We start from the raw sequence: 17,844 nt of genomic DNA, 5'->3' as shown, positions 1-17,844 counted from the left end.
TACATCAGGTTTCTTTTGTCTTTATATAGGTAGTAATAAAGCACTGTTATTAACATTCTATAGTAGGGCTAATAGAGTTATATCACTATACCCCTCTTGCACATCTTTGAAGGTTTTTTTGCTCTGAGGTTACTGTCTTTACCAGGGTTTCCAACCTGGTTGATTACAGAATTATATGGGGAGCTTAAAAAACAAAAACACTGTCAATGTCTCCCCACCCTATCCTATTCCTGGGCCCACTGTATAGACTGATATAGTAGATTCAATGTGAAATCTTGGAATCTTTATTTAAAACAAACCACCCGGGGACTTCCCTGGTGGCGCAGTGGTTAAGAATCCGCCTGCCAATGCAGGGGACAAGGGTTCGAGCCCCGGTCCGGGAAGATACCACATGCCGCGGAGCAGCTAAGCTTGTGCGCCACAACTACTGAGCCTGCACTCTATAGAGCCCGTGAGCCACAACTACTGAGCCCGCGAGCCACAACTACTGAAGCCCACGCACCTAGAGCCCGTGCTCGGCAACAAGAGAAGCCACCGCAATGAGAAGCCTACGCACCGCAGCGAAGAGTAGCCCACCGCTCGCCGCAACTAGAGAAAGCCCGTATGCAGCAACAAAGACCCAACGCAGCAAAAAATAAATAAATAAATAAAACAAACCACCCACCCATCTAATCAACCACCCAGGTGATCTGAGGATCAGTGAGATTTGACAATCACTGGTTTATACTATCACTTTAGACCTAATATACAAAAGTAGGACTAGGGCTTCCCTGGTGGCGCAGTGGTTGAGAATCTGCCTGCCAATGCAGGGGACACGGGTTCGAGCCCTGGTCTGGGAAGATCCCACATGCCGCGGAGCAACTGGGCCCGTGAGCCACAACTACTGAGCCTGCGCGTCTGGAGCCTGTGCTCTGCAACAAGAGAGGTCATGATGGTGAGAGGCCCGTGCACTGCGATGAAGAGTGGCCCCCACTTGCCGCAACTAGAGAAAGCCCTAGCACAGAAACGAAGACCCAACATAGCAATCAATCAATCAATCAATAAATCTTAAAAAAAAAAAAAAAAAAAGTAGGGCTAAAACATGCATTCTAAACAGGCACACTACTGCTCCCAAGGGAGTAAAAATTAGTTCTTGAGATTAAGAAAAAAACCTTATTCCTTTATATATAAACTACAAATATACATACAGTACATAAACAGATATACAGTATATCCATGGCATTAAAAATTCATGAGGGGTGGGTATTGGCTAAAAAGGCTCCTTGGCTAATGTTGAGAACTGTGAAGCTAAGGTAATAAAACTAAACTTTTATTCAATTTATCAGAATTTGTGCCCTAAAATGAATGGTGTCTCCATCTATGGAGCCACCTGGGAAAGTCATATTCTTTTTTTTGAATGTTGATGTTTTTCTATTGAATGCTGCCTTTGCTCAAATTATTCTAGCAACCATTTCTTTAGAATTTCATTTAGCCTAGGGATACATTTAAAAAATGCTAATAACTTTGAGATAACCATGGTTAACATCTTGGTATTTGTCTACGATGCACACACCTTATTTTTTAAAAAATGGGACCCCTTGGTACATCCTATTCATAAATTACCTTTCCTTTACTTGACAATAAGCTATGAAAATTTCATTAGCAATTAATATTTTTGAAATGGTTGAATAGTGTTCCATTCTACAGATATTTAATATATTATTTAACTAGTTCTCTAATGTTGGATATTTAATTTGTTTCTTCTAATTTTTCACAATTACATACAATGCCACAATAGACATCCTTGTAGGTAAATGTTTTGTTATGTGCGTCCTTTTAGCTACCTCAATAATATATCTTCAACAATATATCTTCACAAGAGTGAATCTGATTTCTGAAAAACTTCAAAAACTTACTAGAGGCCAGTTTTATGAAAAATGTTGGCTGTTCCAAGTTGGATGATATCAGTTATAATTTTTTTTAACAGTACCATATGAATGGTAGGCATTAAACTGATAACTGGATAGTTTTCTTAACCACGAGATAAGTCAAAAGAGGAAAGGGATACAAAATTCAGTTTTCTGTAGTGGATAACCAGAAATGAGAATAAAAGCCTAATTTCTGAGTCATATATACTTTGAAAGTGTTGATAATTTCCAGTTTTTCTCTTAATGTCTCTTGGTAAAAAGTTTTTTTGGGGGTGGGTGAGTGGTAGGAGTAGGAAATTAAGATTATATACACATATCTACACTTGCAAATTTAATGCTCAATGTTTCACATTTTGGAAACAAAGTTCTATGATATATACATGGCTGTGACATGTGACAAATTTGTACTGCCAGCAAAGTGAGGCAGGTGTGCTGGAGAAGGTAAATGAGCTGGTGAGCAAGCTGATGACAGAATGGGAGGCAAGAAAGTGGGGTTCATTCTTGTCTATGTATTCGGAGTGGTTAAAGGAAGACTTTTAGTCACAAGATTATGGTATTTAAACACACACTGTTTAAAAGATAGATATACATAGAAAAGGGTCTAGAAGAAAAATACACCTAGGTGCTAACAATGAGTGCCTTTAGGTGTGTGAGATATCTTTTTTCCCCCTTTATTTTCTGAAATTTCTGTAAGGAACATGTCCATTTTGTAATAAAAACATTTTTTAGCTGAAAGATACACAAAAATCGTTCAGATGGAATTTTAGTTAAAAAGCAAGCTGATGGATGGGAAATTCCCTGGTGGTCCAATGGTTAGAACTCTGCTCTTCCACTGCAGGGGGTACCGGTTCAATCACTGGTAGGGGAACTAGGACCCCACAAGCTGCATGGCGTGGCCAAAAAAAAAAAAGCAAGCTGATGGAAAAAAAGCAAGCTAGAGAATTTCTTAAATTAGAAGATATGAAAAACTAGCAAACGAAACTGAAGTGGTAGATGAACATTCAATTTAATGTGAAAATAAGCACATTTTAAAATGTAATGTGTTGTTGGGGCTTCCCTGGTGGCGCAGTGGTTGAGAATCTGCCTGCCAGTGCAGGGGACACGGGTTCAAGCCCTGGTCTGGGAAGATCCCACATGCCACGGAGTAACTAAGCCCGTGAGCCACAAATTACTGAGCCTGCGCGTCTGGAGCCTGTGCTCCGCAACAAGAAAGGCCACGATAGTGAGAGGCCCACGCACCGCGATGAAGAGTGGCCCCCACTTGCCGCAACTAGAGAAAGCTCTCGCACAGAAATGAAGACCCAACGCAGCCAAAAATTAAAAAAAAAAAAAAACTGCTAAAAAAAAAAAAAAATGTAATGTGTTGGAGCCTGAACCAAGATGGTGGAGTAGAAGGACGTGCTCTCACTCCCTCTTGTGAGAACACCAGAATCACAACTAGCTGCTGGACAATCATCAACAGGAAGACACTGGAACTCACCAAAAAAGATACCCAACATCCAAAGACAAAGGAGAAGCCACAATGAGATGGTAGGAGGGGCACAATCACAGCAAAGTCTAATCCCATAACTGCTGGATGGGTTACTCATAGACTGGAGGACACTTATACCATGGAAGTCCACCCACTGGAGTGAAGGTTCTGAGCCCCATGTCAGGCTTCCCAACCTAGAGGTCCGGCAACGGGAGGAGGAATTCCTAGAGAATCAGACTTTGAAGCCTAGTGGGATTTGACTGCAGGACTTCGACAGGACTGGGGGAAACAGAGACTCCACTCTTGGAGGGCATACACAAAGTAGTGTGCGCACTGGGACCCAGGGGAAGGAGCAGTGACCCCAGGGGAGACTGAACCAGACCTACATCCTAGTGTTGGAGGGTCTCCTGCAGAGGCAGGGTGTGGCTGTGGCTCACAGTGGGGACAAGGACACTGGCAGCAGAAGTTCTGCGAAGTACACCTTGGTGTGAGCCATCCCAGAGTCTGCATTAGCCCCACCAAAGAGCCAAGGTAGGCTCCAGTGTTGGGTTCCCTCAGGCCAAACAACCAACAGGGAGGGAACCCAGCCCCACCCATCAGCAGACAAGCGGATTAAAGTTTTACTGAGCTCTGCCCACCAGAGCAACAGTCAGCTCTACCCACCACCAGTCCCTCCCATCAGGAAACCTGCACAAGCCTCTTAGAAAGCCTCATCCACCAGAGGGCAGACAGCACAAGCAAGAAGAACTACAATCCTGCAACCTGTGGAACAAAAACCACATTCACAGAAAGATAGACAAGATGAAAATGCAGAGGGCTATGTACCAGATGAAGGAACAAGATAAAACCCCAGAAAAACAACTAAATGAAGTGCAGACAGGCAACCTTCCAGAAAAAGAATTCAGAATAATGGTAGTGAAGATGATCAAGGACCTCGGAAAAAGAATGGAGGCAGGGCTTCCCTGGTGGCGCAGTGGTTGAGAGTCTGCCTGCCAATGCAGGGGACACGGGTTCGAGCCCTGGTCTGGGAGGATCCCACATGCTGCGGGGCAACTGGGCCCATGAGCCACAATTACTGAGCCTGCGTGTCTGGAGCCTGTGCTCCGCAACAAGAGAGGCCACAATAGTGAGAGGCCCGCGCACCGCGATGAAGAGTGGCCCCCGCTTGCCACAACTAGAGAAAGCCAGGGCACAGAAACGAACACCCAACACAGCCATAAATAAATAAATAAACAAATACTTAAAAAAAAAAACTGGGGAAATCAGGATAAGAGCAACAGACTGTATAAGAAAAAAAAAAAAAAAGAATGGAGGCAAAGATCGAGAAGATGCAAGAAATGTTTAACAAAGACCTAGAAGAATTAAAGAACAGAGATGAGCAATACAATACCTGAAATGAAAACTACACTAGAAGGAATCAATAGCAGAATAACTGAGGCAGAAGAACGGATAAGTGGCCTGGAAGACAGAATGGTGGAATTCACTGCTGCAGAACAGAATAAAGAAAAAAGAATGAAAAGAAATGAAGACAGCCTAAGAGACCTCTGGGACAACATTAAACGCAACAATATTCGCACTATAGAGGTCCCAGAAGGAGAAGAGAGAGAGAAAGGACCAAAGAAAATATTTGAAGAGATTATAGTTGAAAACTTCCCTAACATGGGAAAGGAAATAGCTACCCAAGTCAAGGAAGTGCAGCGAGTCCCATACAGGATAAACCCAAGGAGAAACACACCGAGACACATAGTAATCAAACTGGCAAAAATTAAAGACAAAGAAAAATTATTGAAAGCAGCAAGGGAAAAATGACAACATACAAGGGAACTCCCATAAGGTTAACAGCTGATTTCTCAGCACAAACTCTACAAGCCAGAAGGGAGTGGCATGATATACTTAAAGTGATGAAAGGGAAGAACCTACAACCAAGATTATTCTACCCAGCAAGGATCTCATTCAGATTCGATGGAGAAATCAAAAGCTTTACAGACAAGCAAAAGCTAAGAGAATTCAGCACCACCAAACCAGCTCTACTATAAATGCTAAAGGAACTTCTCTAAGTGGGAAACACAAGAGAAGAAAAGGACCTGCAAAAACAAATCCAAAACAATTAAGAAAATGGTCATAGGAACATACATATCGATAATTACCTTAAACGTGAATGGATTAAATGCTCCAACCAAAAGACACAGGCTCTATGAATGGATACAAAAACAAGACCCATATATATGCTGTCTACAAGAGACCCACATCAGACCTAGGGACACATACAGACTGAAAGTGAGGGGATGCAAAAAGATATTCCATGCAAATGGAAATCAAAAGAAAGCTGGAGTAGCAATACTCATATCAGATAAAATAGACTTTAAAATAAAGAATGTTACAGGAGCCAAGGAAGGACACTACATAATGATCAAGGGATCAATCGAAGAAGAAGATAAAACAATTATAAATATATATGCACCCAACATAGGAGCACCTCGAATACATAAGGCAACTGCTAACAGCTGTAAAAGAGGAAATCAATAGTAACACAATAATAGTGGAGGACTTTAACACCTCACTTACACCAATGGACAGATCATCCAAAATGCAAATAAAAAAGGAAACAGAAGCTTTAAATGACACAATAGAGCAGACAGATTTAATTGATATTTATAGGACATTCCATCCAAAAACAGCAGATTACACTTTCTTCTCAAGTGCACACGGAACATTCTCCAGGATAGATCACATCTTGGGTCATAAATCAAGCTTCAGTAAATTTAAGAAAATTGAAATCATATCAAGCATCTTTTCTGACCACAACGCTATGAGATTAGAAATGAATTACAGGGGAAAAAACGTAAAAAACACAAACACATGGAGGTTAAACAAAATAACCAAGAGATCACTGAAGAAATCAAAGAGGAAATCAAAAAATACCTAGAGACAAATGACAATGAAAACACGACAATCCAAAACCTATGGGATGCAGCAAAAGCAGTTCTAAGAGAGAAGTTTATAGCTATACAAGCACCTCAAGAAACAAGAAAAATCTCAAATAAACAATCTAACCTTACACCTAAAAGAACTAGAGAAAGAAGAACAAACAAAACCCAAAGTTAGCAGAAAGAAACCATAAAGATCAGAGCAGAAATAAATGAAACAGAAACAAAGAAAACAATAGCAAAGATCAATAAAACTAAAAGCTGGTTCTCTGAGAAGATAAACAAAATTGATAAACCATTAGCCAGACTCATCAAGAAAAAGAGGGAGAGGACTCAAATCAATAAATTAGAAATGAAAAAGAAGAAGTTACAACAGACACAGCAAAAATACAAAGCATCCTAAGACACTACTACAAGCAACTCTATGCCAATAAAATGGACAACCTGGAAGAAATGGACAAATTCTTAGAAAGGTATAACCTTCCAAGACTGAACCAGGAAGAAATAGAAAATATGAACAGACCAATCACAAGTAATGAAATTGAAACTGTGATTAAAAATCTTCCAACAAACAAAAGTCCAAGACCAGATGGCTTCACAGGTGAATACTATCAAACATTTAGAGAAGAGTTAACACCCATCCTTCTCAAACTCTTCCAAAAAATTGCAGAGGAAGGAACACTCCCAAACTCATTCTACAAGGCCATCATCACCCTGATACCAAAACCAGACAAAGATACTACAAAAAAAGAAAATTACAGACCAGTATCACTGATGAATATAGATGCAAAAAACCTCAACAAAATACTAGCAAACAGAATCCAACAACACATTAAAAGGATCATACACCATGATCAAGTGGGATTTATCCCAGGGGTGCAAGGATTCTTCAATATACGCAAATCAATCAATGTGATACACCATATTAACAAAATGAATAATAAAAACCATATGATCATCTCAACAGATGCAGAAAAAGCTTTTGACAAAATTCAACACCCATTTATGATAAAAACTCTCCAGAAAGGGGGCATAGAGGGAACCTACCTCAACGTAATAAAGGCCATATATGACAAACCCACAGCAAACATCATTCTCAATGGTGAAAAACTGAAAGCATTTCCTCTAAGATCAGGAACAAGACAAGGATGTCCACTCTCGCCACTATTATTCAACAGTTTTGGAAGTCCTAGCCATGGCAATCAGAGAAGAAAAAGAAAAAAAGGAATACAAATTGGTAAAGAAGAAGTACAACCGTCACTTTCTGTAGATGACATGATACTATACATAGAGAATCCTAAAGATGCCTCCAGAAAACTGCTAGAGCGAATGAATGAATTTAGTAAAGTTGCAGGACACAAAATTAATGCACAGAAATCTCTTGCAGTCCTATACACTAATGATGAAAAATCTGAAAGAGAAATTAAGGAAACACTCCCATTCACCATTGCAACAAAAAGAATAAAATACCTAGGAATAAACCTACTTAAGGAGGTAAAAGACCTGTACTCAGAAAACTATAAGGCACTGATGAAAGAAATCAAAGATGACACAAACAGATGGAGAGATATACCATGTTTCTGGATTGGAAGAATCAATATTGTGAAAATGACTATACTACCCAAAGCAATCTACAGATTCAATGCAATCCCTATCAAATCACCAATGGCATTTTTTACAGAACTAGAACAAAAAATCTTAAATTTGAATGGAGACACAAAAGACCCTGAATAGCAAAGGCAATCTTGAGGGAAAAAAACGGAGCTGGAGGAATCAGACTCCCTCACTTCAGACTATACTACAAAGCTACAGCAATCAAGACAATATGGTCCTGACAAAAAACAGAAATATAGATCAATGGAACAGGATAGAAAGCCCAGAGGTAAACCCATGCACCTATGGTCAACTAATCTATGACAAAGGAGGCAAGGATATACAATGGAGAAAAGACAGTCTCTTCAATAAGTGGTGCTGGGAAAACTGGACAGCTACATGTAAAAGAATGAAATTAGAACACTCCCTAACACCATACACAAAAATAAACTCAAAATGGATTACAGACCTAAATGTAAGACCGGACACTATAAAGCTCTTAGAGGAAAACATAGGAAGAACACTCTTTGACATAAATCACAGCAAGATCTTATTTGATCCACCTCCTAGAGTAATGGAAATAAAAACAAAAATAAACAAATGGGACCTAATGAAACTTAAAAGCTTTTGCACAGCAAAGGAAACCATAAACAAGACGAAAAGACAACCCTCAGAATGGGAGAAAATATTTGCAAACGAATGAACGGACAAAGGATTAATCTCCAAAATATATAAACAGCTTATGCAGCTCAACATTAAAAAAACAAACAACAACCCAATCCAAAAATGGGCAGAAGACCTAAATAGACATTTCTCCAAAGAAGACATACAGATGGCCAAGAAGCACATGAAAAGATGCTCAACATCACTAATTATTAGAGAAATGCAAATCAAAACTACAATGAGGTATCATCTCACACCAGTTAGAATGGGCATCATCAGAAAATCTATAAACAACAAATGCTAGAGAGGGTGTGGAGAACAGGGAACCCTCTTGCACTGTTGGTGGGAATGTAAACTGATACAGCCACTATGCAGAATAGTATGCAGGATCCTTAAAAAACTAAAAACAGAATTACCATATGATCCAGCAGTCCCACTACTGGACATATACCCAGAGAAAACCACAATTCAAAAAGACACATGCACCCCAATGTTCATTGCAGCACTATTTACAGTAGCCAGGTCATGGAAGCAACCTAAATGCCCATCGACAGAAGAATGGATAAAGAAGTTGTGGTACATATATACAATGGAATATTACTCAGCCATAAAAAGGAATGAAATTGGGTCATTTGTTGAGACGTGGATGGATCTAGAGACTGTCATACAGAGTGAAGTAAGTCAGAAAGAGAAAAACAAATATCGCATATTAATGCATATATGTGGAACCTAGAAAAATGGTACAGATGAACCAGTTTGCAGGGCAGAAATTGAGACACAGATGTAGAGAACAAACGTATGGACACCAAGGGGATAAAGCCGCTGGGGGGTGGGGGTGGTGGTGTGCTGAATTGGGCGAATGGGATTGACATGTATACACTGATGTGTATAAAATTGATGACTAATAAGATCCTGCTGTATAAAAAAATAAAATTATATTAAAAAATTAAAAAACAATGTAATGTGTTTTATCAGTACCTCGTCTGGTGTCACTTTTCCAATCCTATAATCAGGACAATATAAGGAATTAGCCAAGGCATTTCGGTAAGCTGCAGCATGCAAATTTTCAATGACGTCTGTAAAATAAGTAAAGAAGCAGTTACAGAAGTGTGATTTAAATAAAGACAACACGACGTTTAGAGCCTAGAAAGCAATTAAACTATACAACTTTGGTCATTGAATTCAAGTATTAAGAGGACTGAAAATATACTTTCATTTAACCTCTAGGAACTGTTAAAATTCTGCCACTCGAATGTGCTGAGAAAAATAAGAGTTTCTATGATAGCAGCTTCTAAATGTCAGAGTCCACCTAAACTCTTCTCTAACTTTAATCGACCTGGTATCATCTGGAAACCATATACGGGTTTTAGAGTCTTAAGTCTGAATCTAATTACAGTTCTGCCACTGATTTGTCGTGTGACCTTGATTAAGTCATCTAATCTGAATTTTGCTTACTTCTAGATTCCCTCTCGAGGTAACAAGGGAGTCGTCAGGGTAAGAGGAGATATGAAAGTATCAGTGTTAGGTCATATTACTAGCTTACAGGGGTCAAATGCTACTGCCACATTGTACACCTCCCTGGCACTGTTCCTACTTTCCTGGTTCAGTGCCTTTGCTTGAGGTATGTCTCTTTTATTTGCTTATTATTTGGGCGTCCCTCCATGCCAGGCACTGTGCTGGAAATACAGAGACCAGTAAGACACATGTGTGCCCTCAAAATGTTGAGAGGGAAAAACTGTAAAATAAAGTATTATGGGTGTGATGTTAGTAGTATATCAAAAGTGCAGCGGGGACACTAGGGAAGGGCAGTGAGAATTGGAAAGGAGTAATAAAAGTAAAATTTGGGATGAGTCTTATAGAATGAGTAGGTGTTTCCCAGGGGAATGATCTGGGAACAGCATTTCAGGCAGAGAGGCAGAGGACACAGACAAAGGCATAAAGTATGACAACAGTCTGATTCAAAGGGGAATTGCAGCTAGGAGGGAAAGAGAGCAAGAAACAAGGGAGGGAGGCAGGGGCCAGATCATTAGAGTTACCATATATGCTAAGTTAAAGAGTTTGCCTTTAAAGGATTTTCACTGGATTTTCATGTCAGAAGGATCACTGTAATGGCAACCTAAGATGTACATTGCCACTGATGGAAGATGTACACCTGGGGGCAGAGACACAAGCCAGGAGACTACAATAACTGTCCAGGCAGAAAGGATAAGGGCTGGAGCCTCACTGCTACCAGTGGGGAAGAAAGCTACTCTGGACACTGAAATCATCTTTTGTACAATTTTACCATTCTATCTATTTCTTTGGTAGAGGTCTGGAGTAACAAAGTTATCTCCATGAAATAATATGAGCTAACAGGAACCAAGCACTCATTATGTTCCAGACACTTGACAGGAGACCCTCTCTTGACAGGCCTGCATCTGAGAAGTCCATCCCATTCTGAGCCCCTGCAGCTGGTCACCTGCTTACACCTCAGTGGTCTACCTGCACACTTCCGCTCCTACCAGAAGTGCTATGACTTCTGAGAATCAGTGGTGCTTTTTTTTAAAGATTTGTTTTGCCAGATGTGCTTGTCAAGATTAAATAACTAAACATTACATAAACACAAATATGAATACAAAAAAGTTTTTTTTTTAAATTAAGTTGATTACTTTGGAAAGACACAATAGAAGTGAGTTGGCTAAACAATAATAGCAGCAGAAACAATAAACTGCTGCCAGATTTAGTGTAAGCAAAACAACCACTGAAAAAACACCAGGGGTGGGGTGGGGTGGGGTGGGGTGGGGTGGGCGGTAGGGTGGATGGGTGGGGAGATGGGGGGAGGGGGAGGGGGAGGACACAGGCAAAAGGCCTAGGATTCTATAGTCAATTTACTTGCTATCAAAGATGAATAATAACAATACAAATGTTTAGAAATGAACAATATGTTTTAAAAAGTGGACAAATTTTTGGAGAGGGTATTTTCAAACCCAAGGAGAAAAAGAATTTCAATAGCAATTTTATTCTTCTACAAATTGATCTTCTTAAAAACCCAGTATCTTAGAAACAACGGAATATAATCTGAAAGTGTACTTACGAGTCTGTGGATTCTGAAAAGCCACAGCTTTGTCAATCCTTAGCTGAGGCTGAAGGGCAGCTACCTCCCAGCGACGAAATTCTGGTGCTGTGGTGACGTTGAGCAGGAACTCCATTAGAATATCACTACAGAAGACATGAAGATAAGAGTTACCAGTCAAAAATTTAAAACCAACATCCATTCTACATAACTGTATTGCTCTCATTATTAAACTTTAGGCAGTTTGTAACTAATAATCCGAAACCAACATCTGAGGTCATAATGCCACATTAAAAAAGACTACAACTGAGCAACTTAGTATTTCTTTAAAAGCAGATGTTCTAAACACACAAAGGTACTTACACATCATCCCGCAGGCATTCCACAGTATAAGCCATGTTTTCCCTTGTTGAAATCACACTGAGTCAAAAATAAATTACAGTGAATTATCTAAATCAGAAGAACAAGCTTTCCCTTATATCTTCGTTAAATCAACCAATTCTTTTGGAAAAAATTATTTTGAAGTACATAAAGTATAAATAATAGTATAACAAAAATACACTCAACTAAATTTAAAAAATATTTTTAAAAATCTTAAGAAAACCACAGATATTTCAACCTTAAAAAAAAGGAAGAAAATCCTGACGTGTTACACATGGATAAACCTTGAAGACATTTTGCTAAGTGAAGTCAGTCAGTCATGAAAGGACAACAAATACTGTATGATTCCACTGATACGAGGTACCTAGAGTAGTCAAAATCATAGAAAGAGAACACAGAATGGTGGTTGCCTGGGGCCGGGGGGAAGAGGGGAATGGGGAGTTAGTGTTTAATAGCTACAGAGTTTCAGTTGGGGAAGATGAAAACATTCTGGACATGGGTGGTGGTGATGGTTGCTTAATGACACTTATTGCCATAGAACTATACAATAAAAGATGGTAAATTTTACATTAAGTATATTTTACCACAACTTAAAAAAAAAGGGCAACTTTAAAGTTGCAGATCTCTTTGTACCATTCCCAGGCTAACTCTTACACTTTCTCCCACTCTAGAGACAAACATAATCATAGGCATTACATATTATTTTGTTAAAAACCTCATACCTTAAAAAAATCTTGAAACTTGTTTTTCCACAAAACATTTTGTTTTTAAGTCTGCTATGTTGAAACAGATTGAGTTCATTCCTTAACTGCTGTGTAGTAGTCCCAGCATATTACTACATCATACTTCACTTATCCATCTCTTTAAAGATAGGCATTTAGATTGTTTCCGGTCTCAGTAACGATAAAGAATCCCTTTGTGCATGTGGATTAAAAACTGTTAGGTTGTAGAATATGCTCATTTTCAATATTAATAGATATTCCTTGATTCTTTCCTATGTAGATGTATCAATTTATATTCCCACCAGCAGTATAAAATGGTATCACACTGTTGATTATAAGTAAAGATCATTGTTTCTGGCTTCCTCTTCTGGGAACAGCCTGTTCCTCTCCTCTGCCTGTCCATTTACTCTTTGGTTGTTTTTTCCTAATTTGTAGTTTTTTATTTTTCCAAATAATCCTCTCCATGTTACATATGTTGCAAATATCTATTCCTAGTTACTTGCATAAAGATGTTTTACATTTTATGCAGTCAAATTCATCAGGCTTTTCCTTCTTGTGCCTTAAGAAATTGTTAACCACCTTGATAACAGAGAGAAGTTCCTTTACAATTGATTATCTTCTGGTGTTTTCACTATTTCCGATTACTTATTTTTAACAAACCTTAATTTGCCACCAACTGCTTCAATTCCACGGGTTATCTTGAAAGATGAAGCTCCTTTTGTAGTCTTAGAAATGAAAAAACAATTGTTTTTAGTAGTTTTTTAATGCTAAGCTTGCCAAACATCACTTTATGTCAAAATCTAAAGTCTAATTCTCATTAAATTCAAAAGGAACGCTAACCGAATAGTGAATCCTTTTTAGTTTAAGAATTATAAAACAAAGTTGACCAAAAAGCACAAGTATAGATTTTTATATAAAGTACGTTTAGGTAAAAGTTCCATTATCAAATACAAGCTTACTGGATTCATCCATTTATTCTGAAAGAGATCTGCATATGAGAAAGAGTAATTTTCTTTCCGTTTCTGGCACTTCTTTTTTAAAATTAAAAATTTTGTTTTTTACTGATTTCTTATGCTCTAGCACTAACATTTGGATGGACACTAATTTAATGCTTCTCTATGGTAAATATCCTGTGGTTTTTCATGATACATTAGGGGACTGTACTAGGTTGAAAGTGTCCCCCAAATTCATGTCCACCCAGAACCTGCAAATGTGACCTTATTTGGAAATAGCCTTTGCAGACATAAACATTTAAAATGAGGTCATGCTGGATTAGAGTGGGCCCTAAATCTAATATGACTGGAAAAATTCAATAAGAGGGATATTTAGACACAGAGAGGGCCATGTGAGAACAGGGGCAGATACTGGAATGATGCAGCTGCAAGCCAAGGAATGCCAAGGATTGCTGGCAACCACCAGAAGCTAGGAGAGACAAGGCAAGATTCTTCCTAGAGCCTTTAGAGGGAGCACGGCTCTACTGACACCCTGACTTTGACTTCTAGCTTCTAGAACTGTGAGAGGATAAATTCCTGTTGTTTAAGCCACCCTGTTTGCAGTAATTTGTTATGGCAGCTCCAGGAAACTAATATAGGGATGTTGCTTTTAGTTTTTCTTTTCTGTAGGACCAAGGTGCCACAGATTTCTAAACATATTGAGGTAGTAAAGATGCTTACCAAACTGGATGCAAGACGAAGCAAATGAGAGGTTCCTAAATTGTTGGAGTCCTCATATCTGCTGCCTGCTCTAATGAACAAACCAATTCTTGATGCAGGAGCATAGTTTTCGAGAGAAGCAATCACTAAACCATTTGGTAATTTGGTAAACTGTATTTAAAATAAAGTAGGGATGTGATTAATGTCTTTATATTACCAAGGACAGTAAGGCACATATGTGTCCAGTGAGCAACTCAGTGGGACTAACCTCAAGGTCCTGAGGATGTGGAGGCGCTCCTGCAGGGGCAGTTGTGGCTTTAGCTTTGGGAGCAACTTTGAGGGAATAAAATCTCTAAACACAAAAAAGACAGGTTACCACATTTCTCAAAAGAATAGTGCATTGTATCCAAGTGGGCCCAAGCAATAGAGGGTGTTCAGTGGTAAAAGAACTCCATGGGAGGATTTAGCTGATTAACTTTACTATGAAATTACTACCCACCAGTTTACCCATGCCACTCTTAAATCTCTAGTTATTTGTGATTTGTAAAGCCTGAAGGAATACTGAGTTGAACATGTTCATTTCGTACTATGTAAAGAATTACTGTATTTTCTTTTACCTTTTAACTACCTTATTAAAACTTCAAGTGGTCCTTTCTAGCTCTAATGCTTCGGAATTTTTGGAAAAAGTGTGGAATAGCCACATTCATACCCTTTTATAGATTTCAGCATTATTGCTTCCCTTATCTGCCCAAAGAGTCTCATCTTTTTAGTCTATTTTCCAATATGACTTCATTTCCTTAATCAGTTTAGTAATCTTTAAAAAAGACAAAGTATATCAAAGAAAATGTCCTCCAGCCCCCAATATTTCCCATAGTATCTTCACTCTCTTCTGTGCTACATTAAGACTACACAACCAAAGGTTTTATCTTCTTTGACTAATATACCCTGAGATTAACAATAGCTTCATCCATAGTAGATTCTCAGTATATATAATATGCAGCCACTGGAAGGGTAAAGGGCTCCTCTTAAATGTCAGATAATGGATCCAAAATGCATAACTTTATTCAGTTTTTTTTTGGCAAATGATATACAATGCCACAGAATGCATTTTGATTATGTCTAAGGATCTTAAGGTTACTAGTAGAGATGTTGAGTTGGTACTCCCAGGATCAAATGAACATGCTGCTAGAGTTTCCCAAGGACCCCCCTCAGAGGCTGCAATGCCTCTACTCCGTGTTGTCCAGGACAGCTGTTTGTTGTGCATTCAGCATCAGTGCTATACTATCGATAAGCTAGTTCCTAGTTTTCATTTGCTGTTAGTGCTTTCAAATTATAAATTCCAATTAGCTTTGCTTTATCATCATCAATTTCATTTCCTGGGTGTGGTATAGTTAACCCTACTATTGATTCTAGCTTTTCATTTTCCAGAAAGTAAAAAATTTAAGATACATGGGCACAGCAGTTCAAATAATCCATAGTTCCATTGCTAAGGTACATTTTGGTGCTCTCCTCTCAAATGTGCCTGAACAGTGATACTTTGTTGGTTAGGTACTTCCTATAATTTGTCCCATTCAAATCTGTTGAAAGAATTATCCCAGTAATTGTCCATACAACTACTATTTTGTTTAAATAACAAAAGATGTATAAATTTATTCTTATGTAAAATAAGTGTTATAAGTAGAAACAACAATTGCTTTCAAGCTTATTGCAATTTGTTTACATTGGTCCTCTTCAACTCTGTTATCTTTGAGTTCTTTTTTTCTACTGGAAGGTGGGGATGGATGCAATGGAGGAAGACCTTTTGGGGCCTTTTGCCAGTCTAACCGGGCTTCTCTCCAAGGGTTATTAATCACTGGTTAGTCTAGGGGTGCTAAGAAGGGTAAGAGAATTCCAGCCTAAATTACAGCCATTTGTATAATTCATATTTTATCTATTTAAACATTAAGCACAGGGAAACTCCATTCCCCAGTCTTCTGCACCTCCTTCTAGCAGGTTACTAGGTTTCTCAGTAACCCAGGTACTCTTGGCACTTTGGGCTGGAAAATTCTTTGTTGTGGGTGGCTTTGTACACCGTAGGATGTTCAGCAGTAGCACTCCCCCCCAGGCTGTTACAACCAAAAATGTCTCTAGATACATTGCCAACTGTCCCCTGGGGGGCAAAATCGGCCTCGCTGAACTTTTTTAATCTCAGAGACTGAGACTGTGCCCCCTTGACAACCACCGGTTCACAATGATATAACACTGACCCTAGAGGAGTTTTCCCCAAGCGAGAGCTGTGTTTCACTCGGGCTTGAAGGAGGAGCCTTAAAAAGCTCTAGAAGGCACGCCAAGAAACGCTCCTGGATAAATTCTAACAAGAGATCAAGAAAAGCACACTTTATACAGCCAGGACACCACAGTAACAATCAAGTTCCAGACACAGTGAAAAAAGCTATAAAGGCATTAGCTCATTTCTTCCTTATGATTTCACTCATAAGTCCACTTAACCGTTGGGGAAGCTGATGCTCCGTGATATGCCAAGAAGCAGAGGCCGCAGTTGATAGGTTAGGGATGGGGGACTAGGTCTACGCCGGCCTCCTTCTGCACGCCAAGTGCACCAGTGACCTTCAAAGGTGTCTCCACCCGAGTCGCTGCACCTCCGCTCTTAAGCCCTCCCCCTCTCTTCAGGTTTTCCAGCATTAAGTCTCCTCTGCTCAGAGCACGAGCTGGCCTTCCAACGCCCGATCCACCCAGCCTGCAGCCCACTTGGCCGGCAGGATTCACCTGAAGGGCAGAACAAAACCCAAGGCCCCGGGACCCCAAACCAGGCACCTCCAGTCCGTATGACCTTGCTGACAATCTGCTTCCCCACCCTCCCCCAAGCCCGCCAGCTGTGCTCACCGAGAGGGATCCGGCTCTGGCTATTAGCTTCATGGCTCAAGATTGCTCTGACCCGCGGTCACGGCCTCCTTAGAGTAAAGCAAGATGGCGGCCGACGGCGGGAGCGGCCCAGACTGCCCCGCGACACTCTTTCCCACGCCTCCTACGTGAGGGTACTCTCTATACGACCGACCGCACTCTACTGCTCCTCGGAGGAGGTTGGAACAGTCCAACTCCTCCAAGACGCAGGATAGGGAGACGCATAATTTCGTAACGCAGTTTTCAGAAGATAATTTAAGTTACCGCTTTTGGGGTTCTCTTTCTGACCCGGATATCCGCTCTGTAATCCTCTTCTGACTACGTCTGCGACAGCCCATCGCACCCCCCCCCCTCCCCTTTGGATTCTTCCGATCCGGGCTGTCCAATGAAAGAGCCCCGGTTCGCCGGATTCCACCCGCGGTCTCTGGGCTCCAGCCTTCTGAACTTGAAGACTTCCTGCACCGTGGAAGCCGGCGGCTTTAGGAGACTTCTCCCTATCTGCCCTTCTGCAGAGACATAGGCTTTGAAGCCGGGTGTGATCGCCTCTTGCTTGGTGAGGTCCTCACTAGCTCATTAGC

General features: G+C 40.0%; 1 protein-coding gene across 1 annotated transcript in view; it reads right to left on the bottom strand.

Annotated features, from left to right (window-relative positions):
* The window catches only part of LOC118881386 (cytochrome b-c1 complex subunit 2, mitochondrial), a 31,303-nt gene extending 13,909 nt beyond the window's left edge, over positions 1-17,394 (bottom strand). Inside the window, exons 1-7 of the mRNA XM_036826258.1 lie at positions 17,249-17,394; positions 14,637-14,720; positions 14,390-14,539; positions 13,377-13,441; positions 11,977-12,033; positions 11,635-11,759; positions 9,540-9,637 (exon numbers count right to left, since the gene is read on the bottom strand). Of these exons, the coding sequence (XP_036682153.1) occupies positions 9,540-9,637; positions 11,635-11,759; positions 11,977-12,033; positions 13,377-13,441; positions 14,390-14,539; positions 14,637-14,720; positions 17,249-17,281 (612 nt within the window). The 5' untranslated portion in view covers positions 17,282-17,394. The remainder of the gene's footprint in view (positions 1-9,539; positions 9,638-11,634; positions 11,760-11,976; positions 12,034-13,376; positions 13,442-14,389; positions 14,540-14,636; positions 14,721-17,248) is intronic.
* Between the last annotated feature and the right edge of the window lie 450 nt (positions 17,395-17,844).

The sequence above is a fragment of the Balaenoptera musculus genome, chromosome 15 (assembly GCF_009873245.2).
Source record: "Balaenoptera musculus isolate JJ_BM4_2016_0621 chromosome 15, mBalMus1.pri.v3, whole genome shotgun sequence".
Taxonomy (NCBI): Eukaryota; Metazoa; Chordata; class Mammalia; order Artiodactyla; family Balaenopteridae; genus Balaenoptera; species Balaenoptera musculus.
The sequence above is the reverse complement of the archived record's forward strand: the minus strand, read 5'-3'. Positions and strand labels throughout refer to the sequence as shown.